At 39.3% G+C, this 22,218-nt stretch overlaps 1 protein-coding gene across 8 annotated transcripts in view; it reads left to right on the top strand.

The window, feature by feature from the left end:
• Window positions 1-22,218, top strand: part of vav2 (vav 2 guanine nucleotide exchange factor) — a 197,398-nt gene that overhangs the window by 148,658 nt on the left and 26,522 nt on the right. For 5 of the 8 annotated variants that reach the window (XM_012916539.4, XM_012916564.4, XM_023153173.3 and 2 more), the window contains exons 5-9: window positions 5,787-5,892; window positions 6,291-6,305; window positions 8,099-8,197; window positions 10,733-10,801; window positions 12,465-12,565. In XM_012916539.4, coding sequence (XP_012771993.1) covers window positions 5,787-5,892; window positions 6,291-6,305; window positions 8,099-8,197; window positions 10,733-10,801; window positions 12,465-12,565 — 390 coding nt within the window. The remainder of the gene's footprint in view (window positions 1-5,786; window positions 5,893-6,290; window positions 6,306-8,098; window positions 8,198-10,732; window positions 10,802-12,464; window positions 12,566-22,218) is intronic. The other 3 variants (XM_012916557.4, XM_023153170.3, XM_012916570.4) reach the window with 1 other exon arrangement.

Raw genomic sequence — 22,218 nt, 5'->3', positions numbered from 1 at the left:
TGGTTTTAGTCAGCGTGTACCTCAGTAGCAACAATAGCCCAGCACAGCAAACAGTCACAGGCGTTCCATTATGACACTTATCGACTGCACTAGTGTCTTGCCTCTAACTTTTAACCTCCAAAATGTCCTTTCTCCACTGATGGGTTTTAGCCTCTGTAACCATGGCAGCAGGTTGAGTTAATCTTTTCTTTTTCCTGAAATGGTCAGTGGTGTTGTAACACTTTGCTCTTTGTGTAACCTGTAGGTCCAGAGGGCTGGGTCTTATTAAATTAATCATGCTGCTCTCTAGTGCAGCTGCTCTTGACCTTTTCCACTGAACATCTATGCATTTAGTTTCACCAATGGACACAAGCATAATTGATTCATCAGCATGTCCTTCACTTAATACAGTTGGACACAGTAGCACATAGGCCACGCTAGCAATAACCCTGCTCTCAGAGGCTTATTAATTAGTCTGAAATATTGATGCGCACGTAATTTACGACGGGTGCGTGACTGAACTGCGAGAGTGAGAGAGAGGACAGCAATAATCCTCCCGCAGTAATAATTTTTATGGATGTAAAACTATTCTGTGCAACAAGCATCCCAGTGGAGGAAAATAGTGCAATGGCAGGACATATGGTGTCATAAAAACAACAGCATGTAGGAAATAATACTGCAATATTGTCACCAAAAATATTAAGTGTGGAAAAGAAAAGCTGTGTGGGAAAAGTAAAACAGAAATAATACAGCAAACAATAGAAATCAATAGAACTGCATCATTAAGTTTGGTGGGTGCTAACCGCGTTTGACCGATGTCTGTAAAAATGGATTTTGACTTGAGTTTTAAAAACTGACATTATGTCGGCTGAGATGAAACGGCTGCTCTGGCCGCTCATGTGGGAATGAAATCAACCTTTTATGACTTGGTGAAGTTCAGCGATTGTGTTTAATGTTTTTTTCCTAATTCACAATTGTCAAAGCTTTTGCAGGTGATCGAGTCTCTCCTGAACGCAGTGAGCATGAAAAAGAGCTCGTGTCTGCTTGGCTGAAGTTGTTTTTACTCATGAATTGCAGACGTCGTCACGTCACAGCGGTCAAGTTACCCTTTTTTACACATAACACACAAGGAGAGAGAGAGCTCACATCAGGCACATTATCACCCCCGCAAATACTGCTTGATGGGCGCTGCTGGAGTAGAGTGAGGCGGCAAGACATGTGATGCCCACTTCTCGATTACCTGAAAATTGCATGTGTCATTTTAGGCATGTGACGGTTTGTCGCAAGAAGATTTCCATAATTACAATATTATGGCGGAAGAATGTCAAATGATACTTTAAGCAGTCATTATGGGCTAACCCAGAAATGTTCAGTGCAAATGAATGGAATGGAGATTCCCTGATAGGTGCACTTATGGTTTATTTGTATATGATGATTTGGCATTCTGCTGGACTGTATCTGTTTCCACAAGTATACTGTATGACTCAGATAGAGGTCAGCCTTCATCCTAATTGAGGTCTCACAGGTTAATATGTTAAACTTTGTGCCTCTCCCCTCTGGCCTTCTCAAGTCAAGTCCTCACATCGTTTAGCTGAGAGTTCTTCCCATCTGGAATGACTCCATCCTGGAATTGACAAACCATGAAATCAGGGTGGATCGGGCACAGTCGCCAAGGGACTCTTGCTCTGCGAAAGGAACACATAGATTTCCATTCCGAAGCATGCACTGTCACAAACCTTTTGTGTCACTCTTTTGCATTTTATTTTGCTCCATTAATCCCTCAGGCAGGTTGACATGAAAAGTCAATAACATGAAGTGAGCTCAGTTAAGGTTTGTTTTTTTTCTTTCTTTTTCTTAATGCAAGGTATTAAGTAGCATCATGCCTCTAAATGACTGGTATTACATAGTAATAGTATTTATCATCTTTTAATCTTTACAATCAAGGAGAGAAACTGTGCTATTAATGATGTCATATGCATTGCTGCCTTTTTGGAAATAGTACAGTATTGATTCCTCTAAGGTTATCAGAATCTGTGCCCGAGGGTGTTGATATCAGGTGCTTTCCCAGTTTTTTCCATCAAACTAATGTTTTATATATAGCCAAGATTTCTTTCTATACATTTCCAAAGTATATTAGTATCCCCATGATGCAGTATTTTATGCAGTGTAGTGAAACCTTCCCTGCTCATGTGCACATTATCAAAATGCGGTGAATGTACTACAGCGAGGCACATTTGTGGCCCTAAACCTTAAGGAAAGCTCCAGGTTCCATTTATAGTACCTTGCCCCAATATCTTTGCTCTCCTCTGTGGTATATGTGCCAATCCCACAGGGGTTTTTTTCCCACATCCCAGTGAGCTAAACTACTGCCCCATTTATTCTGATTTTGAACTGCACAAATGCAATTTAGTAGCTACAGTGTGGAGGGTCAGAGCTGGAGCAGAATATTGAAGCAGTAACAAAGAAAAACAACTTTTGAAATTTAAATAAAAATACACAAAGCAGCCAAGCCTTCAGAGACATGTGCTCAGTAGCTCAGATATGATGAGTCACATTCTACTACCCCCATGTTAACTCTATGTCATTGAAGGCCGGAAGCACATTACAGCAGGCCAATTGCATGCAAGCACACTAGACAGCCTTTAGCCTGTCACTGTGTAATCAGAGAGAAAATCACACCCAATTTGTTAGTCCTTAGGTCCTCTACTTCCATTCCTTAATCATTCACTGTGATGGTTACACATGTGCACATGCACATAAATGCAATTTTTATTAGTATAAAGAAATAAGCTGTATAATTCTCATGTGACTTACTAAACTGGATAGAAAGATCTTACTGTTTTCTTGCTCTCTCCCTTTCTAACAGTGTGTGTACACACACACATACCCACAGTGTATACACACACAGATTTGATTGACTACACATACTATGTTGAACAGCCACATCATTAAAACCATCTGCTGGGTGGGTATATTGCTTATATTGGACCAGAACAGCACAGACGGTCCCACCTGGACGTTTGCAGCCAATGCTTCACGTCTTGCGTCTTGTCAGGCAGGACCTCTGTGGCTCAGGATTGTACCCCCCAGTCCTCTCAATTGCATTAAGATTTGCAGAGATTGGAGGCTGGATCAATGCCTTGGGCTGTTTCGTTGTGTTCCTCAAGCAGTTCTGAGGAGGTATTTGTGGTGTCCTGTGCTAGTAAAACCTTTATAGCAGCATCCTCCCCCAGGGGATGTGCTTGTTCTTGAACAATGTCAGTGGGTGGTGCATTTCAAAAGGAAAATACATACAAATTCCAGGACCCAAAATTTCCCAGCAGAAAAATGCTCAGCAGTGTGGTAATGATTGCTATTTACTTTACTTGTTACTTGCTTTAACATTAATGATATGACAACGGTTGTAAAACACCTCCTTTCCAATGTTGTCTCAATGCTATTTTGCAACAATCTGTTATAATCAACAAGGAAAATATCATAATGAATATTGGTTGTCTAAATGCAAGCAAGATAAAATATTGAATATCTGTTGGCATATAAGTAAAACACATATTAGTAAAACTTGGCATGATGTTTTGAATATGGATCGAAATAAGAAATAGGAAAAGTTCATAATCAGTTACGCATCTGGTTCATCAGTATAATGCAGTAATTACTCATTAATCATTAATAAGAACATGCATACATTTTGAACTTGCTTGCTAAAAAAGATCAGTGACAAACTGAATAACTAAGAGAGATGAAGAAGCTAACAGATGTTAACAAATGTTCCAGTGAGCCAAGCTTTCTCTAATAGATAAAAATGAACTAGATATTACAAACTTCCTATTCGATCTCTTAACAGGCAACATTCATGTCACTGCACTAAACCTCCCTCATATAAAGCTCTGTCTGAGGAATTAAACAAAAAAATATGTGAATTACCTGCTTTCCAAAGAGCCTTTCTGTCATGGTGCTCATCTGTGTCTGCGGAGAGTGCTGTAGTCTCAAAGTTCAGAGAGGAGATACTGAAGGGACAGCATCAGGTGGCCATTGTCCTCCCACGCAGCCTTCTCAGTATTCAACATGAGACACTTTTACTTAATGAAGAAAGATGGAGCGCAGTGCTGATAGTGAACCAAGTCACCTCAATTAAAACTTCAAACGCACCTGAGCACCAGCATTACGGTAAAGCTGCATATTTGATTGAGGGCATTTCTCTCACTTCGCTTTTTTTTCCCTCCCCTGACAGCAGTGAAAGCAGGGATGCCACTGCCTTGATGGCACGTGTAGAAGGTCACATCACAGTGGATGGAATCCACCAACCTACAAACAAGATTTCTTTTTTTTTTTTTTTTTTTTTTTGTAGACCTGTGCTACAAAATCTTGTTTTCAAATATGCATGAATTAATAAATCTTATGAAAGCTCAACAAAATAACCAATTTCAGTGATCTTAAAGGGGAATTAGGATTTTGTGGTCTGGATCTGGTTGTTTTGGTATAACGGCAGCTGGGTTATGGCCCCCATTAGCCAGACTGCAGTGAGGTTTGTGCTTCAAGAATGCACAAACAGGCAGGTTTATGTGCTAGGGATCACATGCACATCCACTTGGAGGATGCAGCATTCATCCAAGAAGAGCAAACCCTCTTCTTTCTTGTTCTCACTCAGAGAGGTCAGAGTACAAAACAGCATCCCCTGAGCTGGTGTTCTGCTCAAGGACATTCAAAAAGAGCGGATGCTCGCTGAGCCTCAATCTTAGGCGTCCTTTTCCCGAAGATTTCAGGGCAGCGAATGTTGGGAACTATAACAAAAGATGGAGGTGGATGGTACATTTGTGTGTCTTGGTTGTCAACCCTCACAGAAACTGGAGTTCAGCACAGAGCGTGGAAGCAATTAAGATCATTTTTTTTCCTTTAGTGACTAAATTTGCATCCCTTTTGGGAGTCAGACCACCATTAAAGTTAATAACACAGACATATTTTTAGATGCATATGATATTTCCCATGTTCACCATGAATAAATGTCCATATATTTGTTTAGAAATCACGATCAAAGCACCCTTCAGAACCAAGTACAGTAATTAACAGCTTATTCATCATGCTCTAAACTAATTATAAAAGAAAGGGCTTCATCACTGAAGTTGGCTGAATCTATGGCAACTTATTGTAATACAAGAACATTACGCTCCCTGTGTCTGAATACAGCCTAGGTAAATGGAATTTTGTTTAAACAAGCGAGCAAGTTCAAACAGTTGCCCTCTGTTATTTAGCAGGCAACTCTCTTTATTTATTTACAGTATTTAATCATTTATTTCCCTTTTGCGACTTAAAGCTCCCTTCTTATTAACTGCATCGAGATGGGCCCTTTGCCAAAGTGTTTTCCTGCTGCGGGATCCCTGCCGCCTCAATAAGTTTCCCAAACAATAATTGCTTATACGGAGCAGGGGGAGACACAGTTTTGGCTCACAGAGCATGAGAATCTTTCCCAGGAGATCCTCCTCTCCACAGTAACTGTCGGTGCTCTGCTGGCTGCTTGCCTAATTAAAGGTCAGTGAGCTAGCTGGGTGCCAAAACAACATAAATACATTAAAGAGAGATGCCACTTCATAACTTATTGGAGCTTTGTGAACACCAGGTTCTGTGTTCCCTTGCCTAGATCACTAGTATCCTTCAGGCAGGGCTTGTTAAGGATAACAAGCTAGTTCACCTGGTCTGTGCACTCAAAGAAGTTTGACGTGGAGGTGTGAGAAAAGACCGTTTATCATTTGGTTTTGAAGGTTGGTGGTTAGATGGACTTGTTCATCTAAAGTGCATGTGTTTTCCCCCAGTGAACATGACTTGGGTGAGGATGACATCTATGACTGTGTGCCATGCGAGGATGATGGGGACGACATCTATGAGGACATCATTAAAGTGGAAGTACGACAACCCATGGTGAGAACTCCTGTTTGATCATTAAGGACTTGTTTTCTTTTCACAATTACTGATTGCGTTTTTTTGTTGTTGTTTTTTAATATACTGTACAAATGTGCTACGTGACGGTCTATGACTAAATCACTGCAACTCTCCCCACTCTTTGGAAGAATTTTCTTTTGCATGATTTCATTTTACCATAACGAATTGCATTACAGGAATGCAATGAACTAATAGTGCCAGAGGAAACACCCCCACTCACTTTTAACTAGCTTTAGATTATTTCTGTGGTCGGCCTTGTCATTGTCGTACGGTATCTGCATGACATCGTGTCTCTAAACTCAACTGTAGCAGATGTCTCTTTCATAATCAGTGACAAATCTTTACTTCTGACTTGCTCTGCTTTTCTCATGCTGCAGATCAGATACATGCAGGTGAGTGCCACTGTGCTTGTGACTCACAACACCCTGTCAGCAAATTCCCTCCACCACCTTATTTAAAACCAACTCCTAGCATCCCAAGAGAAAGATATGCCAATTAAGTTACTGACCGTTGGACCGATGGTGAACGATACCCCATCTGGTTCAGTCTGACTCAGAGCTAGTGACTTCAGCTCTGTGACTGCGGTGCTGACTTCAGCTAGCATCGCCAGCTGCCACACTAAAGCAAATAAACAATATGCTGCTGGCTTTGAACCCTACTTCTCAGATTGGTTGATCCTGTGCTGGCCTAAGGCCTGGACTTGTATTTTTGCATTGTTAGTGCCAGTTTTCGTATTACCAGCACTGGTTATCAACAGCCAGATCTACTCCAGATGGCTTAGCTATTAATTCCTCAGGGTGCTCATAATCATACTACAACATAAAAAAGGAAAATCTATGGAAACAAAGCCTATGTGTGTGGGTGTGTTTCGGCATGATCAACAGGGTTTCTCACTTACAGTATACTGTTCTTTCAACAAAGCATGCACATACATACACATCTGAAGATGGAGACATCAGGCCCTCTGTAGAAGTTTGACTCTTTTTCACATCTTAACCTGGCTCCATCACAGCATGCCTGCTTGCATTGTTTTGCCTTGACAACGTTGGATTCATGTACATTTCTTTACACATGTCTTCTTAAACCAGCTAACCCACACATACAGTGACGCTCAAACGCTCATTATTTTGCATCCTTCTGTCATAGCCAGTGTCATCACCATCTCTAGCCATGGCACCAGCTATGCTAAATATTTAGAAATTTATCTTTGACATAATCAGATACATTAAAAAAAATCATTCCCAGAAGGATGATTCTGTTCATCTGGATGTATAGCTTTCAGTGGGAGAAACGTTTCATCACGCATCCAGTCTCAGCTGACTGCAGGTTTCCCCAACCCTATGAACAATAGTTACATAACCACTGTTTGTAAAGTTGAGGAAACCTGTGGGGAAAACTCTGTTCAGCTGCCTGCAGTTGAACAGAATCACTTCTCTGGATTATCGAGCATGTACCAAAACATGTCTAATTTTACATTTATTTCTGCTTGTTTTAACAGAAAAACAACAATAATTGGGGGTTAGATTTATTTATTTTTTTTTTGGGGGGGGGGGGGGGGGGGGTAGATTTGTTCCTACTGTCTCAGCTTTTAAAAAATTTCTTAAGTGTGGAAAAATCATAGGCTACATAAAAAAAAGATGTTGATGATGAAGGGTGGATCATCCTGGCAAAGGAAAGCACAGCTGACTATAAGTTGTGTAAACTGTCAGATGAAGTCTAAATTCATTTTGTCAGTATTTCATTGTGTTTGCAGAGTAAAGGAGTTTACATGCAAATTGACTAAAAGTGACTGTATTGGAAGACTGCACTGCATTATCTCTTGCTGATAACGCAAGTCGACGGCCTTGATGGATTACACGACACAAACACTTTGTCATAAGTCTGCTTTTCATACAGTTGGGAATTCATAAAAACAACAGTCAGCTCTTATAGCAGTAGTGTTATACAAAAATTTCTAAAAAAAAAATTTCAAGTACAGGTTGAAATAAAGTGTTGCAGAATTTGATGGAAACATCAAAGCATTGTGTGGTCCTTTAAATTGCAAACTAGTGATGCTGACCCTGTTATTTTAGCCTTTAATGTATTCTTAGTAACATATAAAAAAATAATCACTGAAACAATTAGCAGTATATAACTGTTCAAAGTGATCGTCGTCACTGATTATTTTATCTGATTCTCACTGCAGAAAATGGGTATGACAGAAGATGACAAGAGAAACTGCTGCTTAGTGGAGATTCAGGAAACTGAAGCAAAGTACTACAAGACTTTAGAGGACATTGAGAAGGTGAGTTTACAAATACAGCTCTATTTGAGTTTCTGATAAGCGTGCATTTTCCCTTTGGCACAACCATGCAATGCTTGAATTTTCCTTTGTCACTTCTTTGTTGGTGGTTCAGACCTTTGGGCCAGGTCACAGCATGGAAATGTCATATATATTTGAACACAAGTGTCATGGACGTAGATCAATATGATTATTATTATCTCAGCTTTCAAGGATGACGCTGATCCCTAAGCCTTTAAGTACACATCACATATGAGAGAACATACTCTATGTGTGTCGGGGAAAAATAAATATTTCTGAAATAATTAATCATAAAATTTGTTTATATGCATGCTTCTCCACCCACCTTAAAGGTGTTTTATTCTTTGTGTGTTGAAGTTTATCACAGGTGATTGTTCTTACTCCACACAGTATTTGTATGAAAGAGAACGATCATCTCTGGCAAAGAGAAGGGAGCAGCGTTGGATTATATTTATTCACAAGGCTCTGCTGCAAAGATTGCCCGCTCTGTGATTACATTTAAACACAGTAATTATATCAGGTCATTGTAACATTAGCTGTGACTTATTCACATCAAGCTTAGAAAAACTGATTAATACTTTGCTGCCTACAAAGGGAATATACTACAATAAAAGTGAAGCTATTCATTTGTATTAATTTTAGTTTTTATTTTACTTTTATTTTATTCACTTATTCCACTAGAACATTTTAAAAGGTTATATTTATTTTTCTGCTCCTACCCTTGCACATTATTTTCTTATTGTCTGTAGTGCTGTGCAACAGTCACTTTCATTTCTTTATATTTTCTTTGCAGGTAGCCAGACTATTTTTCTATTTTTTTCTATTTTGTTTCTTTTGTGTGTGTGTGTGTGTGTGTTTTTTTTTTTGTTTTTTTTACTGGTCTTCAGCAACAGGTCTTGAGGTTTTTCTGCAAGTGTTTCTTCTTTGGACAGTGGCTGTCTTTTTTTTTTTTTTTTTTTTGTCTTTTTCAGTGACGTTTTTAGTACAGTCCTTTTAGCTGACTGACGTTCAAAATAATTTGAATAGTTATTTAAGTCACTTAAACGACTGAAGCAAAAAATAGTTCAGGCATTAAAAAGACACCTAACTCGAGAACCACTGCTGTCTGCACATAGCAGACAACTTGGCAAAAAAATGGTTTAAAATGATATCTTTAGACATTTTGTTAATAGTAATCTAGAAAAACTAGTAAACAATATTAAAAAAGAACCACATTAAAATAAAATAAAAATAAATGAAACCTAATAAAACCTAAATAACAAAAGAATGCCAGGAGGCCTAACTGAGAAAGAAACATTTTTAAATGCTTTAAATGTCTTGCAAGAAGCCCTGAGAACATCCTAAAGACTAAAAGAATTACAAGAAAGCTTTTCTAAGAGAGTTCTGTCTGTCTTGAATTATAAATTTGGCCATACCAAATACTGACTGTCAAGTTCAGCAGAATTGTACAAACCTTGTTTTTCCCCTATGTTCTATATTTCTGTTTATGTTTGTGTGTTTCAATAAATCACTACGCCTATTTTGGATTTTCCTAATGAAAAATAAAAAAGTGGATTCAAGACTTTTTCACATTACTGTATAATGTGTCTTTGTGGTACGTGTCTGTCTGTCTGACTAATTACAATAATAATAATAATATTTAGCAGATGTAACACAGAAAGCTAGAAACAGCCGTGACTCTCTCCCTGCTGACACGGTTTCTTTAATTGAGTTAGCATATTTAAAACATTCACTTTTCACGCTACATTCACGTAATTGTAGCACAATTGGTCACAATTCATTTTAGCTTATTAGGGAATGACACTGACATTTTACAAAGTATGATTACCGTTTACCGAGAAAATCAAAAACAAACATTCTGTGCTCAAAGACTCAGACCCTCACACCCTGACGCGTACGTTTGAGCTTTCACGGTGTAGTAATAAACCATCGCTGAGATCGGCGCTGGTATCGCATCAGTTTCCGCGTTGACAGATTTCATTCACGATTTCATGGAGCGCCACAAATCATCCGCTCCGCTAATTTCATTAAACTAAATGTGCATCCTGTGTTTCCCACACCAGACCAGCACAAGTCTAAATTAGAATAAATAACCTTCTTATGATCAGAGGACTCGTTAAGCTTAATTGAGTTGGGGTTAATAAACCCAGTTATCTTTGCGTTGCTTCTTAGTTGATCTATTTGTTATCATTATGATGATGAAATGTGACAACCATAAAGCAGCGTTAGAGAAATAAAAAGCATATTTTTTTCCTCTCTAAGCATAAGTGGGCTTTGTAAACAACAGCTGTATGTATTTATTGCACACTTAGGCCTCAAAAGGATTTTTTACAACACAGCCTGATATTTTTGTGGGTCATTTTCACAGATCTGTGAACTGTTCACACATGACATGAGAGAAAATGCCAGTTATACTGTTTGTTTGTAAAAGGGAAATCTGTGGCTATTCAAAAAAAACAACAAAAAAACCCCATAAAATCACCAATTTTCTTTTTTTTTTTTCTTCCTTTCCTCAAGAATTACATGATCCCACTGAGGCAAGTCTTGAGTCCACAGGACATGGAGGCTATCTTTGTAAACCTGGAGGTGAGTAACCACTCTACGAGACAACATAATGCCAGTGCGGCACACCTGGATGCGTTTCACACCAAGCGAATAACTCGATATGTGTATGGATGGCTGAAAGAATGATGGGATCTATTGTTTATATTTTCTGTATATTAAGGGTGCAAAGCTGTGAAAATTCATGCTTTGCTTCGGGCTGAGTGTGTTGTCATTGCTCAGTGTTTTCGTCACGGCCAGAGTAGAAAACAGTCAACATTCCTGCCGAGAAAATATGCCTCATTGGTGTATAAATGTACACCAATGTAAATGTAAATACCACCACGCACTCTGGACCACATGTGGTACAGAGTTGCATTAAATTATGTTAATGAGTCACACTGTTTTGCTGACCTGTAACACACAAAGCAGCTGTAGTTTATTTGAGTCTCTCCTATAATGAGTATTTATAGTTTAATTTGGCCCTGAACTGTAAATACTCATTGTGTTTGTTTTAATGTGTGTCACGGTATTGCCCAGCTTCTCCCAGGTTTATGCATTATGTCTGAGAGCTGCAGACTGCTTATGGAGATTTGAAAGTGGTGATAAAGTAGCAGGGATTCATACTTGCTTGTTCACGAGAAATGTCGAATAATCTTGGGTTATAAAATATGTTAAATAACTGTAATATTCAATAAATGTTTAGCCACCTTTGTGAAAAAGGTCTATACTGCTGATCTCCTCTGTTCTCTTTTTCTGGGACATAGAAGCCACATAGACGCACAGCTTTCTGGCAATTAGGCAACATAACCTAAATAGCAAAGATGATCACATTCAGAAGGAGTGTGTTCTCAGTCTCTCCTAAAAATACAACTTCTCAACTATATCTTCACTTAGCAATCTGAACTAATTAGAGTTTAATAGAGAGGGCAACAATGTGTACTAAATGTTTCAAGATGAGTTCTTGTATCAGTTAATTAAACTTTATTTGTACCTTTCATCCTGGTTGCACTTTGAAGTGCTTCACATAGGACCAAATAGCTGAAAATCAGACAGAGCATTAATGCAAATATCTAATTAGCCACTCAGATGGCAGCAACCCAGCACATTAAGGCATGTAGACACGGTCAAGACCTGCCGAAGTTTAAGTAGAGCACCAAGGGCTGAAAGGTGATTTAATGGACTTTCAATGTGGTATGGCTATTAGCTGCTGGACTGGTTGGTCTTGGTATTTTAGACACTGCTTATTTGGTGGGCTTTTTTCCACACACAACCATCTCTAGGGTTTACAGAGAATATTCTGAAAAAGAGAAAATATCCAGTGAGCAGCAGTTGCCTGTGAGAAAGCGCCTTGTTCATACCAGAGGTCAGAAGAGAATGTCCAGGCTGCTTCAAGCTGAGCAAGGCAACAGTAACTCAAATAGCCACTCGTAATAACCAATGAATGCTGAGGAGCACCTCCGAATACAATGAACCTTGAAAAAAGATCAGTTACTGTAATAAAGCTACAATTTGCACAGCCTCACTACATTTTCTATAGTACAAGACTGGAAAAGTTGTCCGGTCTGATGAGTCTCAATTTCAGCTACAACATTTGGATTGTAGGATCATAAACAACGTGAAACCATGGATCCGTCCAGCCTTGTGTCAATATTTCATGCTGGGGGTGATGATGAAATTCTACTTTTTATTGCTATTTTTCCTTTAGGATGTGATCAAAGTCCACTTTGCTCTCTTGCGAGCCATTGAAATGAACATGGTCAGTGGAGGAAGCGGCCTGGGGAAGATCTTTCTCGACTTCAAAGAAAGGTTGGTATCCGGACATTGCTGTGTTGTGTTTGTTCATAGACGTCCTGTGCTTTTCTGTGTTCTGTGCATGGGGTGTTAAAATCCACTTATAGTTTAGAAGCTGTGGCATTTTATTCCTTTACTTTCAAATTTAGGAAGCAGCATCACGTTGAGGATCCACGGATCAGTGGATTGAAGGGATTAGTGTTCAAGGAAGAAGTCGATTAAAGTGAACCGGTTTAATGAAAAAGCTGAGAGAGCATGTACACCATTGTTGTCCATCAGAGTGTATACTCAAAGCATTGCATTAGCTTGTCCAAATTATATTCCTTTATATTAGTCTTTCCACTTATTCCACCACCATCTATCTATTTTACCCACGTATTAGCTGTTCTGTGATTTAAGATAAGATAAGATAAGATAAGATAGAACTTTATTAATCCCTCGGGTGGGTTCCTCTGGGAAATTCGATTTCCAAAAAAGCACAGCACCGACAGAAGTTACAGAGTTATACACACACACATATATATAAATACAGAGACAATATAAATAAAATATACGAAGGGGATAAATAGAATAAATAGGAATAAAAATAAAAATACAAGTGAATTGCACATTTCAAGTATTGAGTCTATTGCACTGTTGACTATTTACAAAAGTATTGCACAAAAGGTATTGTACAGTGAGGTGAAGAGGCACTACAGCTTAGTTGTTCCCCCCTCCTTTGTCCTCCTGTTTCCCCTCCCTCTCCCCTCCAGAGAGGAGTTAAACAGTCTGATGGCGTGTGGGACAAAGGAGTTTTTAAGTCTGTTAGTTCTTGTCTTTGGGAGAAGCAACCTGTCACTGAACAGACTCTTCTGGTTGTTAATGGCCGTGTGCAGAGGATGCCTGGCATTGTCCATTTCTACTGTCAGGTGCTCAGGATATATATTCACATTTAAAAACAACAGAGCTGAAAACTGCCTAAACATTTAACAAATATCTTAATAAATGAATATCTGTTTGAAGCAAATCATAAACAAATTCCCAAGGGCAGTAAAAATAATTTTCTCTGTTTCTGAAAATAGGTCTCAGTCAGTATTCAGAGCTGTTGCCAAATATCTCATTGTTTCACTTGGTTTAATAAATAATGTTTTACAAATTAATACGGAAATGACTTGATGAGAAGGTGTTTCCAGCAGTGTGGAGATTATGAAACCCAGTGAACAGTTAAAGCTGGGGGTTATTGGCAAACTGGATTTTCTCTCAGATGATCTCAATCTCGCCCAGCTGTGGAGCAACGTGTGGATAATTTGCATCCCTGAGGGGAGCAATGATCCCCGCTAAGGCGACTGCTTCATAGCTAATGGTAATGATGATAGCTTCTGGTCTCATTTATGATTCCATACAGTGCTATGGATGTGGCGCTCTTGCGAATAACACAGCCATTACGGCGTGAAAGCGAGTCACACAATGCACCGCATGTGTTACCTGTCCCTGCGTCCATAAGTACATTTTCTATTCCTCTGCACAGTGATAGCACAGATACTTTTCCCTCCTCTCTGATGCTTTTAACCGAAAACATTCACAGCACTTCTCTGGGTGACATCAGTTTGCATAGGTAATAGGCTTTTTTCGGGCCTCTTCTTTAAGCCTTAAGAGACCATGTAACATAAAATCGGTTTGACATAAGGGACTGTATTTCTGTTAAATGACAGAGACAGGCACATACTGTCTCCCTCAGCCTCATACATGCAACCACAGTCTTACTGTTTCTCCATCCTCATTAAGCTCATCTTACTCCCTGGTCTGATTCAGCAATGGTTGGAAAACTTAATCTGGCCATAGGTCACTAAAGGACAAGGGGAGGTTGTCACGTGATATTGAGATATATATATATATATATATATATATATATATATATATATATATATATATTTTCCTTTCCATCTGTATCAATACTGGATAATATACTATATAATAATATACAGGAAGAAGAAGAATCTTGTCCTACCCATTAAAGTGCCTGTAACACTGGTCACTGTAAGATGATAAGTCTCACAGTCAGAATTACAGTTTATTGTAAAAGTGTTGGATGGAACATTGGACAGGCGAGTCAATTTATTTCACACAAGACTGGGAAGAAATCAACCTGTCTGTACGCGCTATGCTGTATGATGGACAATGTTGTGTTGAAGCAAAGAGCTCCATGACACTAAAATCAAATGTTGCTCTACACTAAGATTTCCACTCTTTTGAACAAACAGAATGGCATTAAAGGGGCACATACAATGCTGTAAAAATTAAATTTAGTTCAATGTTATTTAAACTGGATCACTATATAAACACATTTTATTTATATAAAACCAAGTCAAAGCGAAGGACCTTATTTTGTAGGGTAAAGACCCTGCAATAATACAGCGAAAACCCCAACAATTAGACGAACCCTTTTGAGCAAGCACTTGGCAACAGTGGGAAGCAAAAACTCCCTTTTAACCAGAAGAAACCTCTGGCAGAACCAGGCTTAGGGAGAGGCACCCTTTTGCCAAGATAGGTTGGAGATGTATTTGCCCCCTTGCTGATTTCTTTTTTAAATTTGTTTGTATGTAACAAATTTAACTAATTTAAGTGAACAAGGAAAAAAATATCTAAATCTACCTGGCCCTTTGTGAAAAAGTAATGTCGTCTTGTTACATCTGGCATAAACCTAACACAGCATTTCATAAAAACAACATCGTGTCAACGTGGTGGTGGTGGTGGTGTGATGGCAGGCGGCTGCTTTGCTGCTTCAGGACTTGGATGACTTGTGAAGCTGATGGAACCAGGAATTCTGTCTCTACCAGAAAATTCTTAAGGAGAGGCTTTCAGTTCAAGAGCATTTGGGTTATGCAGCTGGACAATGATCTGAAACATCCCAGCAAGTCCATGTCTAAATGTCTAAAAAAAACCCTCAAAAACAACCAATTATTATTTCCCTATGTGAAAAAGTAAACCTTTGGGATAGATTTTTTCCCCTTGATACATAAGATCATCATTTTAAAACTGCATTTTCTATTTACTCAGGTTTAAAAAAGAAACCAGACAGGGGACAAATGCCTATTCACAGCACTATACAATCTGCATGTTGTTTGGTAAATGGTTTTTAAACTTCTGCTTCTGCTTCGCTCCATTTATATACAGATTTCCTAATTACATACGATTCATTGCTATTTACCATTACCAACATTTGTCACAAAAGAGATGCTGGGTTATTTTAAGACCATTCATTTGATTTGAGGAACCTTTACGTCAGAAGCCTTGACTTTCTCACTATGATTGACATGTAGACCGTCCTCATTATGAGCCACAGTGGTGTCTTGTCTCGCCATGGCGATAGACAACAGTGACCAGGGGATTTTTATTCACACAGCAACGCTCTCTTCATTCATCTTGGCAATTTTCTAAGGACCTGGCTTTGCATAATAAATTTGGTTATCTATGCTTGTAAGTCCCTGTGACCTTTACAACAATGTGCTTGTATCGTTTTTTTGCCTCACGTTGGTGCCAAAGATGAAAAGCTTTTTTTTTTGTATTGGTCTGAATGCCATGCTGAAAATGTCACTGGTTTATATGCTCAATTCTTAAACAGTCAGAACCAGGCAGAATGGAAAAGTACACTCAGAGGAAGCTCTATAAACTAAATGGGCATCTAAGTGCCCTCTTGTTGATGCACTCATTTGCAACATTCCCCAACTCATTTCCGGAGTAATCTGACTCCCTGATATCCATGCAGTGCCTAATCATGGCCATGCTATGAGGCTCTTTAGTGGAGGTCTTTGCTCTGTGTTCTCCTCCATTTGCTGTGTGCTGGATATGTTGAGTAGAGGTGAGAGGGTCCCAATGCCATGTGTCAGAGAATATTAGCTAGTTCCACAGCCTGTCACTTCTGCTTTGCTGGGAGGTTTCCTCACTTGCCTGACTCGCCTCGCAGGGCTCCACAAGGGTGGGGGGTGAAGGCTCAGAGCACATCTACTCAAAATTGCATTTCCTGTGAGATAACATGCACGATGGCGTCAGAAGAGGCCAGCACAGCAGGGCAATATCACCGGCACTTAAAAGAATAAAAACATGAAGTTTCTTCCTGCACTTGCAAACTCCTGTTTATTTATCTATCTTTTTCCTTTTCCTTGCGTGGGCTACTGCATCCTGCAGGTATGCTAATGGCACAGCGGGAAACTTACCAAACGATCATTTAATGAATAGAAATATCGTTATTTTTCAGTGGAAGGTAACTATTCACACTGCAGACTTTGTGGTTGACCACTGGGATGATTTCTTCTTCTTGTTTCCCTCGCTGTAATCAGCTTTATAAAAGTTGTTGATGTTATATCTGATATCATCCCCCCCCCCCCCCCCCCCCAAAAATAAATAAATAAATAAATCATAGTCCTATGTACTTCACAAGCCCAGTTAAATGGGGAGGGTAGCATCAGGCAGGGCAGCCAGCCATAAAATGTTTGCCAAATGAAGCATGCAGTTCATCAATAGTACATAAGAGGAACAGCTCAGTTTGAGCAGTTAGGAGACAAAGTTAGAGAGACAAGGCTGAGATGGTCAGACATGTACAGTGGAGGGATGGAGGGATAATGGGCAAAGGATGTTGACTATGGAGCTGCCAGGTAGGAGGAAAAGAGGAAAACTGCATAGAAGATTCATGGAGAGGGTTGGTGTGACAGAAGAGGATGCTATGGTTAGGGTGAAATGAAGGCAAATAATATGCTGTAGCAACCCCTAAAGGGAGCAACTAAAAGAAGGTGATCGGGTTTTTCCTCAAATCTGTACAGAAGGAAAACAAACAACCACAACACAGTATTCATCAGTGTGTAAACATTCAAGCACAAATTCTTGTGCTTGAATGTCGAAAACTGTTAGTAAACTGTTAGTAATGAATTGTCACCAGTTTTCAGCAATTTCTTAAGAGCCGTGGTTAAGCATTGAGCGTATTTATCACCACATCACAGACTAATTAGAGCTGGCTGGGTGAGAAGACTGCATGGATGCTTCAGTGTACTTGTGTGTCACTAGCAGTTTGGTTTCACGATCTCGGTTTAAGAAGATGACAACACTTTCAATTGGCCTCTCACAGTTTAGATAAAAAGCTTGCTATTAAAAATGTTCATGTATCCGAATTTTGTTGTATCCAAATATAGTTTTTGTGAGATTTAGTGATTGTTGGGGTGATATTTTGGTCATAAAAATAGATATAGACATTTTTTTTTCATTTATTGTATAACAGCACCCTATATTTTATTTTATATACATACAGAATGTAACTGGTTGCCTTTTCATGATACTGAACACAAACAGGCTGATGAAATATAGCAATGTAATTGTAAAATAGCAAAAATATTGTACCTCCCCATATGGAAAAGAAATAGTAAAAACTTATATGTGATTTACTCATGAAAGTGGCCACTTTCTCATTACTTTCATATATTGTTTTAGTAAGTATCCAAACCATACAAGTTTCATTATATAATTTTTCAAGGGATCTTATATCTGTCTTCACTCTTATATGCTTTTCATACAAGTTTCACACAAGACAGATACAAACTTTATAAGATTTATATATATCTTTTCCATATGGGTCATTTGACACTGTTCCTTGTTACCTGTTAAAATAAGCTTTAAAAATTGTTTGAGTTCCATAAACTTCATTAAAGCTTTGTATAATTACATTTGTACCAAAGAACGCTACACTACCCTAAAGAGCACTCAACCCTAGAAATATGAACGTGATGTGAAGCTAGGGTTTTGGAGGGCTAGTAGGTGCACTGAGATTAAACTCAAGCAACTTGGCAATGGACAGGTGGCCTAGATAAAATAAAAGTGCAGCAGAAGCAAAAGCTCGTAACTAAAATAGTCTCAATGACTTCCACACACTGAAGAATGGCCTTCTGTTAAATTGACTCACACGAGAAAATAAATCAGTCTTTCATTAATTCACTTTCATTCACTTAGTTCTTGTTATTGTTCTGAGAGAAACATAATTTGTTCATTGAATAGTTTGTTTATTAACCCTCTCAGGCTCAAATTAAACTTTTTGTTGCTAATGCACAACCAAGTCCTGCAGTGGTACTTCTGAGTAAAAAAAACCTCATAAAATATGTATGTGGGGTAATCAGGTTGTTAGTTTTTAACTGTTGCAAATCGGCAACGCCTGCCTTGAGAGGGTTAAGGCCATGGATTGAAAAATGAAAAATGAAAAAGAAGCAAGCTCTAGCCCAGGGGTCGGCAACCCTAGGCACACGTGCCTCAGCTGAACAGGTGATGGAGAAACAGGCTTACCTTTTGGTGACATGAATGAGTTGAAGGGAAGTTCTGAACTGTTTCTGAGAGACAAATAACACCAGGATCTTTTTCTAAGTAGCTGACAGCTGGTAACTGTGCAGGGGCGGGTCTAGCAAAGTTTTGCCAGGGGGGCAGGTAGGGCATTAACAGGGAGAGGGGGGCACAAAGAAATACTTTCTCATTCTCACTTAAAATGTCTGGCTGTTATTAAATAATTATCTGAAGCTTACAACCAAAGTTTTTATCTTATGTAAAATGTATAGAAATCATACTTACAGGGAGTGCAGAATTATTAGGCAAGTTGTATTTTTGAGGAATAATTTTATTATTGAACAACAACCATGTTCTCAATGAACCCAAAAAACTCATTAATATCAAAGCTGAATGTTTTTGGAAGTAGTTTTTAGTTTGTTTTTAGTTTTAGCTATTTTAGGGGGATATCTGTGTGTGCAAGTCAAGTCAAGTCACTCCATTCTATGTTTGATCGCAATTTCTATAACTTCCGAGACCACCAACGATGATATTATTCAGCTATAAAGTGTGATGTGAACATATTTAGAACTTACCGGAATGAAAATGTCTTGAGCACACCAGCTGATATATCTGGAGACGTAACAGAACTTGATATCAGCTCGTCTCACGGCTTCTATCCAGGCTAGACGCCTTCGTTTGGTAATATCCGATACATGAGCTCCTTCATGTTGCTTCCAGGTTGGGAAAGCATAAAAAGACAATCGAAACTTATTCCCGTGCCGGTCGTAAGATCGAACATTGCAGCCGACCACACAGCAAGTACGAACCATGGCTATGCTTTCGCTCCTTACTTAGACCCCCAAAATGGCGGATCGGGCCAAAATCCTTTCCACGCCCACCCCCGTGACATCACGCTCCAAAGCCCTATAGGGTGTTGATGTCATTAGACCACACCCCTTCTCATTACAGAGTTACACATCACCTAATATGCTTAATTGGTAGTAGGCTTTCGAGCCTATACAGCTTGGAGTAAGACAACATGCATGAAGAGGATGATGTGGACAAAATACTCATTTGCCTAATAATTCTGCACTCCCTGTATACCAACAAGACAGCGTTTGTTTTCATTCAAAGGCTTTATGGCTTTAATACCTGGTGGGCCGGTCTTTAGTCAAAATGCCTGGGCTGTTTTTTTTTTTTTTTGTCCCAGTCCAGCCCTGGGCACGACACACAGTGAATTAATCTGAGAAGGTGCATCAAAAAATTAATGGCCGGGCCAGCGGTGCAAATCAGCTCGCATAGACACATTAGTTGACGGTATCTTAGCTAACAGCCCCAACTACCAGATTCAACTTGTAATTGGCTAAAAAAAATAACTTACTTACTAACTCACCTACTGGTGAGAGGGACGTTGTTAGCTTTCCACATTCCAACACTTCAAAAGCTTCAGGAGCTTTCCGCTCAGCACAGCATCAGCACCACGGAAATACACGGATACATCCGTAGACTCGAGACACAATGCATTTTTGGGACTTTCAGGTGTATGGACCAATGTTTTCTTTTCTGATCAAACCAGAAAGCTTTAATGAGCAGCTGGGTTTGTCTCGCATTAACTGGCTGGGTTAATGCCAGTTAATGCAACATCGAAGCAGCTGGAATCCACAGCTGTGCGTGTTCATGGAGCTTTCATTTTCACCTGCTGGACATCACTACCTGACAAGTTTAACTGTCTTCAGAACATTGCAGAGGCCTTATTGACAGTATTTGGCTCTACATATCTGTGTGAGCAAATTTTCTTTCACATGAGTGTCCTCAGGTCTGAATGCTGGACACTTGGAGACCTGTGTCTCTGAGTGGGAGACCAGAGATCACATTAACATGTGTGTCAGTTTATTTTTCTTATCATTCTTGTGAGGAGACCATAAATAGCATTTGTATTTTCTGTTGTACAGTTCATTTACTGTTATGGATAAAAAGTCTTTTTTTGTTTCAAAATAGCTGATAACTATTCGCTGATAGCTGCCAACATCTGCAAACAAATATCATTCTATAAAGTTGTTCTATATAGTGTGTAACTGTTCATATAGAGCGTTATTAAATTTATTGCTAATGCAATCATATGGCACATTGACTTCTGAGGAAATTTTAGATGGCACTCGTCATTAGAAAGGTTGCCTACCCCTGCTCTAGCCTTTAGGACAGTGTAGCCACATTTGCTTGCTGCATAACTTAAAGAGCCACCATTGTTCTTCATTTTGTTCATCTTCACCAAGTTTTTTAACATTTCTTATAATTTCCATACTGAAGTTAAATCGCATCATTTCGTATGCTGCTATTACAAACTCCTTCATGTCCCATTAGGAGCTGATAGCTCACTATAAGATTTGTGACCTGGCACGTACCATTATGTCCTCACTATATCGCACAGTCTTAAAATTGATCAAGGCCACCATTAATCTCAATCACTGTGTCGTCAAAGAGGAGCCAGAGCTGAGGAGAGCTGTCTCCCAGAGTGTGGATCACATCTTAATCAGGGGCTTGTTAGCCCTGGGCCCTGTGCTTCGTACGTCGCTTACTACATCCAAGATCAAATGAAACATCCAAGACCAAATCATCGCGCTAACTCTGAGCTCGCTATTCCGGTTCCCCGAACACACCTGTTGTTGACGATTAGTATAGCTGGATGAAGTAATGTGAGATCACTGGGTGGCCCAACAGGGGCTACGCATCGATAGTAGAAACATTGATCGGCAACCCTTTGATTGGTCGGCGAAAATGTCGAAGGAGCGCGCTCGGTATTTTTCGGCAGCAGAGCAAGAACTCTTGAGTGAGGGATTTCAGGAGTTTCAGAGTTTAATTAAAACGCAAGGGAACACTGCAAAGGCTGCAAAAGCAAGGAGAGAGGGCTGGCAGAAAGTTGCTGACAAATCAAACTCGTAAGTAATTCAATAATAACAATAATAATGGAGTGGATTTATATAGCGCTTTTCACGGCACCCAAAGCGCTTTACAATGCCACTATTCATTCACTCTCACATTCACACACTGGTGGAGGCAGCTACGGTTGTAGCCACAGCTGCCCTGGGGCAGACTGACAGAAGCCAGGCTGCCATATTGCGCCATCGGCCCCTCTGGCCAACACCAGTAGGCGGTAGGGTAGATTTATCATATCACACCATATTATCCAATATTATATTACATTATATTATAATATGTTATATTATATCCCCTTTCACATTAGAGCCACAACAGGACCCACTAGAACATGGGAACAAGTAAAAGTGAAATATAAGAATATTCTACAGAATGGTAATATTTATCACTTATATTGCTTGTCGTCTCTTGGAAAGAGACCCTGGAATACTCTGTTTGTTCATAACAGCAACCAAGAA

Source organism: Maylandia zebra, linkage group LG7 (assembly GCF_041146795.1).
Source record: "Maylandia zebra isolate NMK-2024a linkage group LG7, Mzebra_GT3a, whole genome shotgun sequence".
Classification (NCBI taxonomy): Eukaryota; Metazoa; Chordata; class Actinopteri; order Cichliformes; family Cichlidae; genus Maylandia; species Maylandia zebra.
The sequence above is the reverse complement of the archived record's forward strand: the minus strand, read 5'-3'. Positions and strand labels throughout refer to the sequence as shown.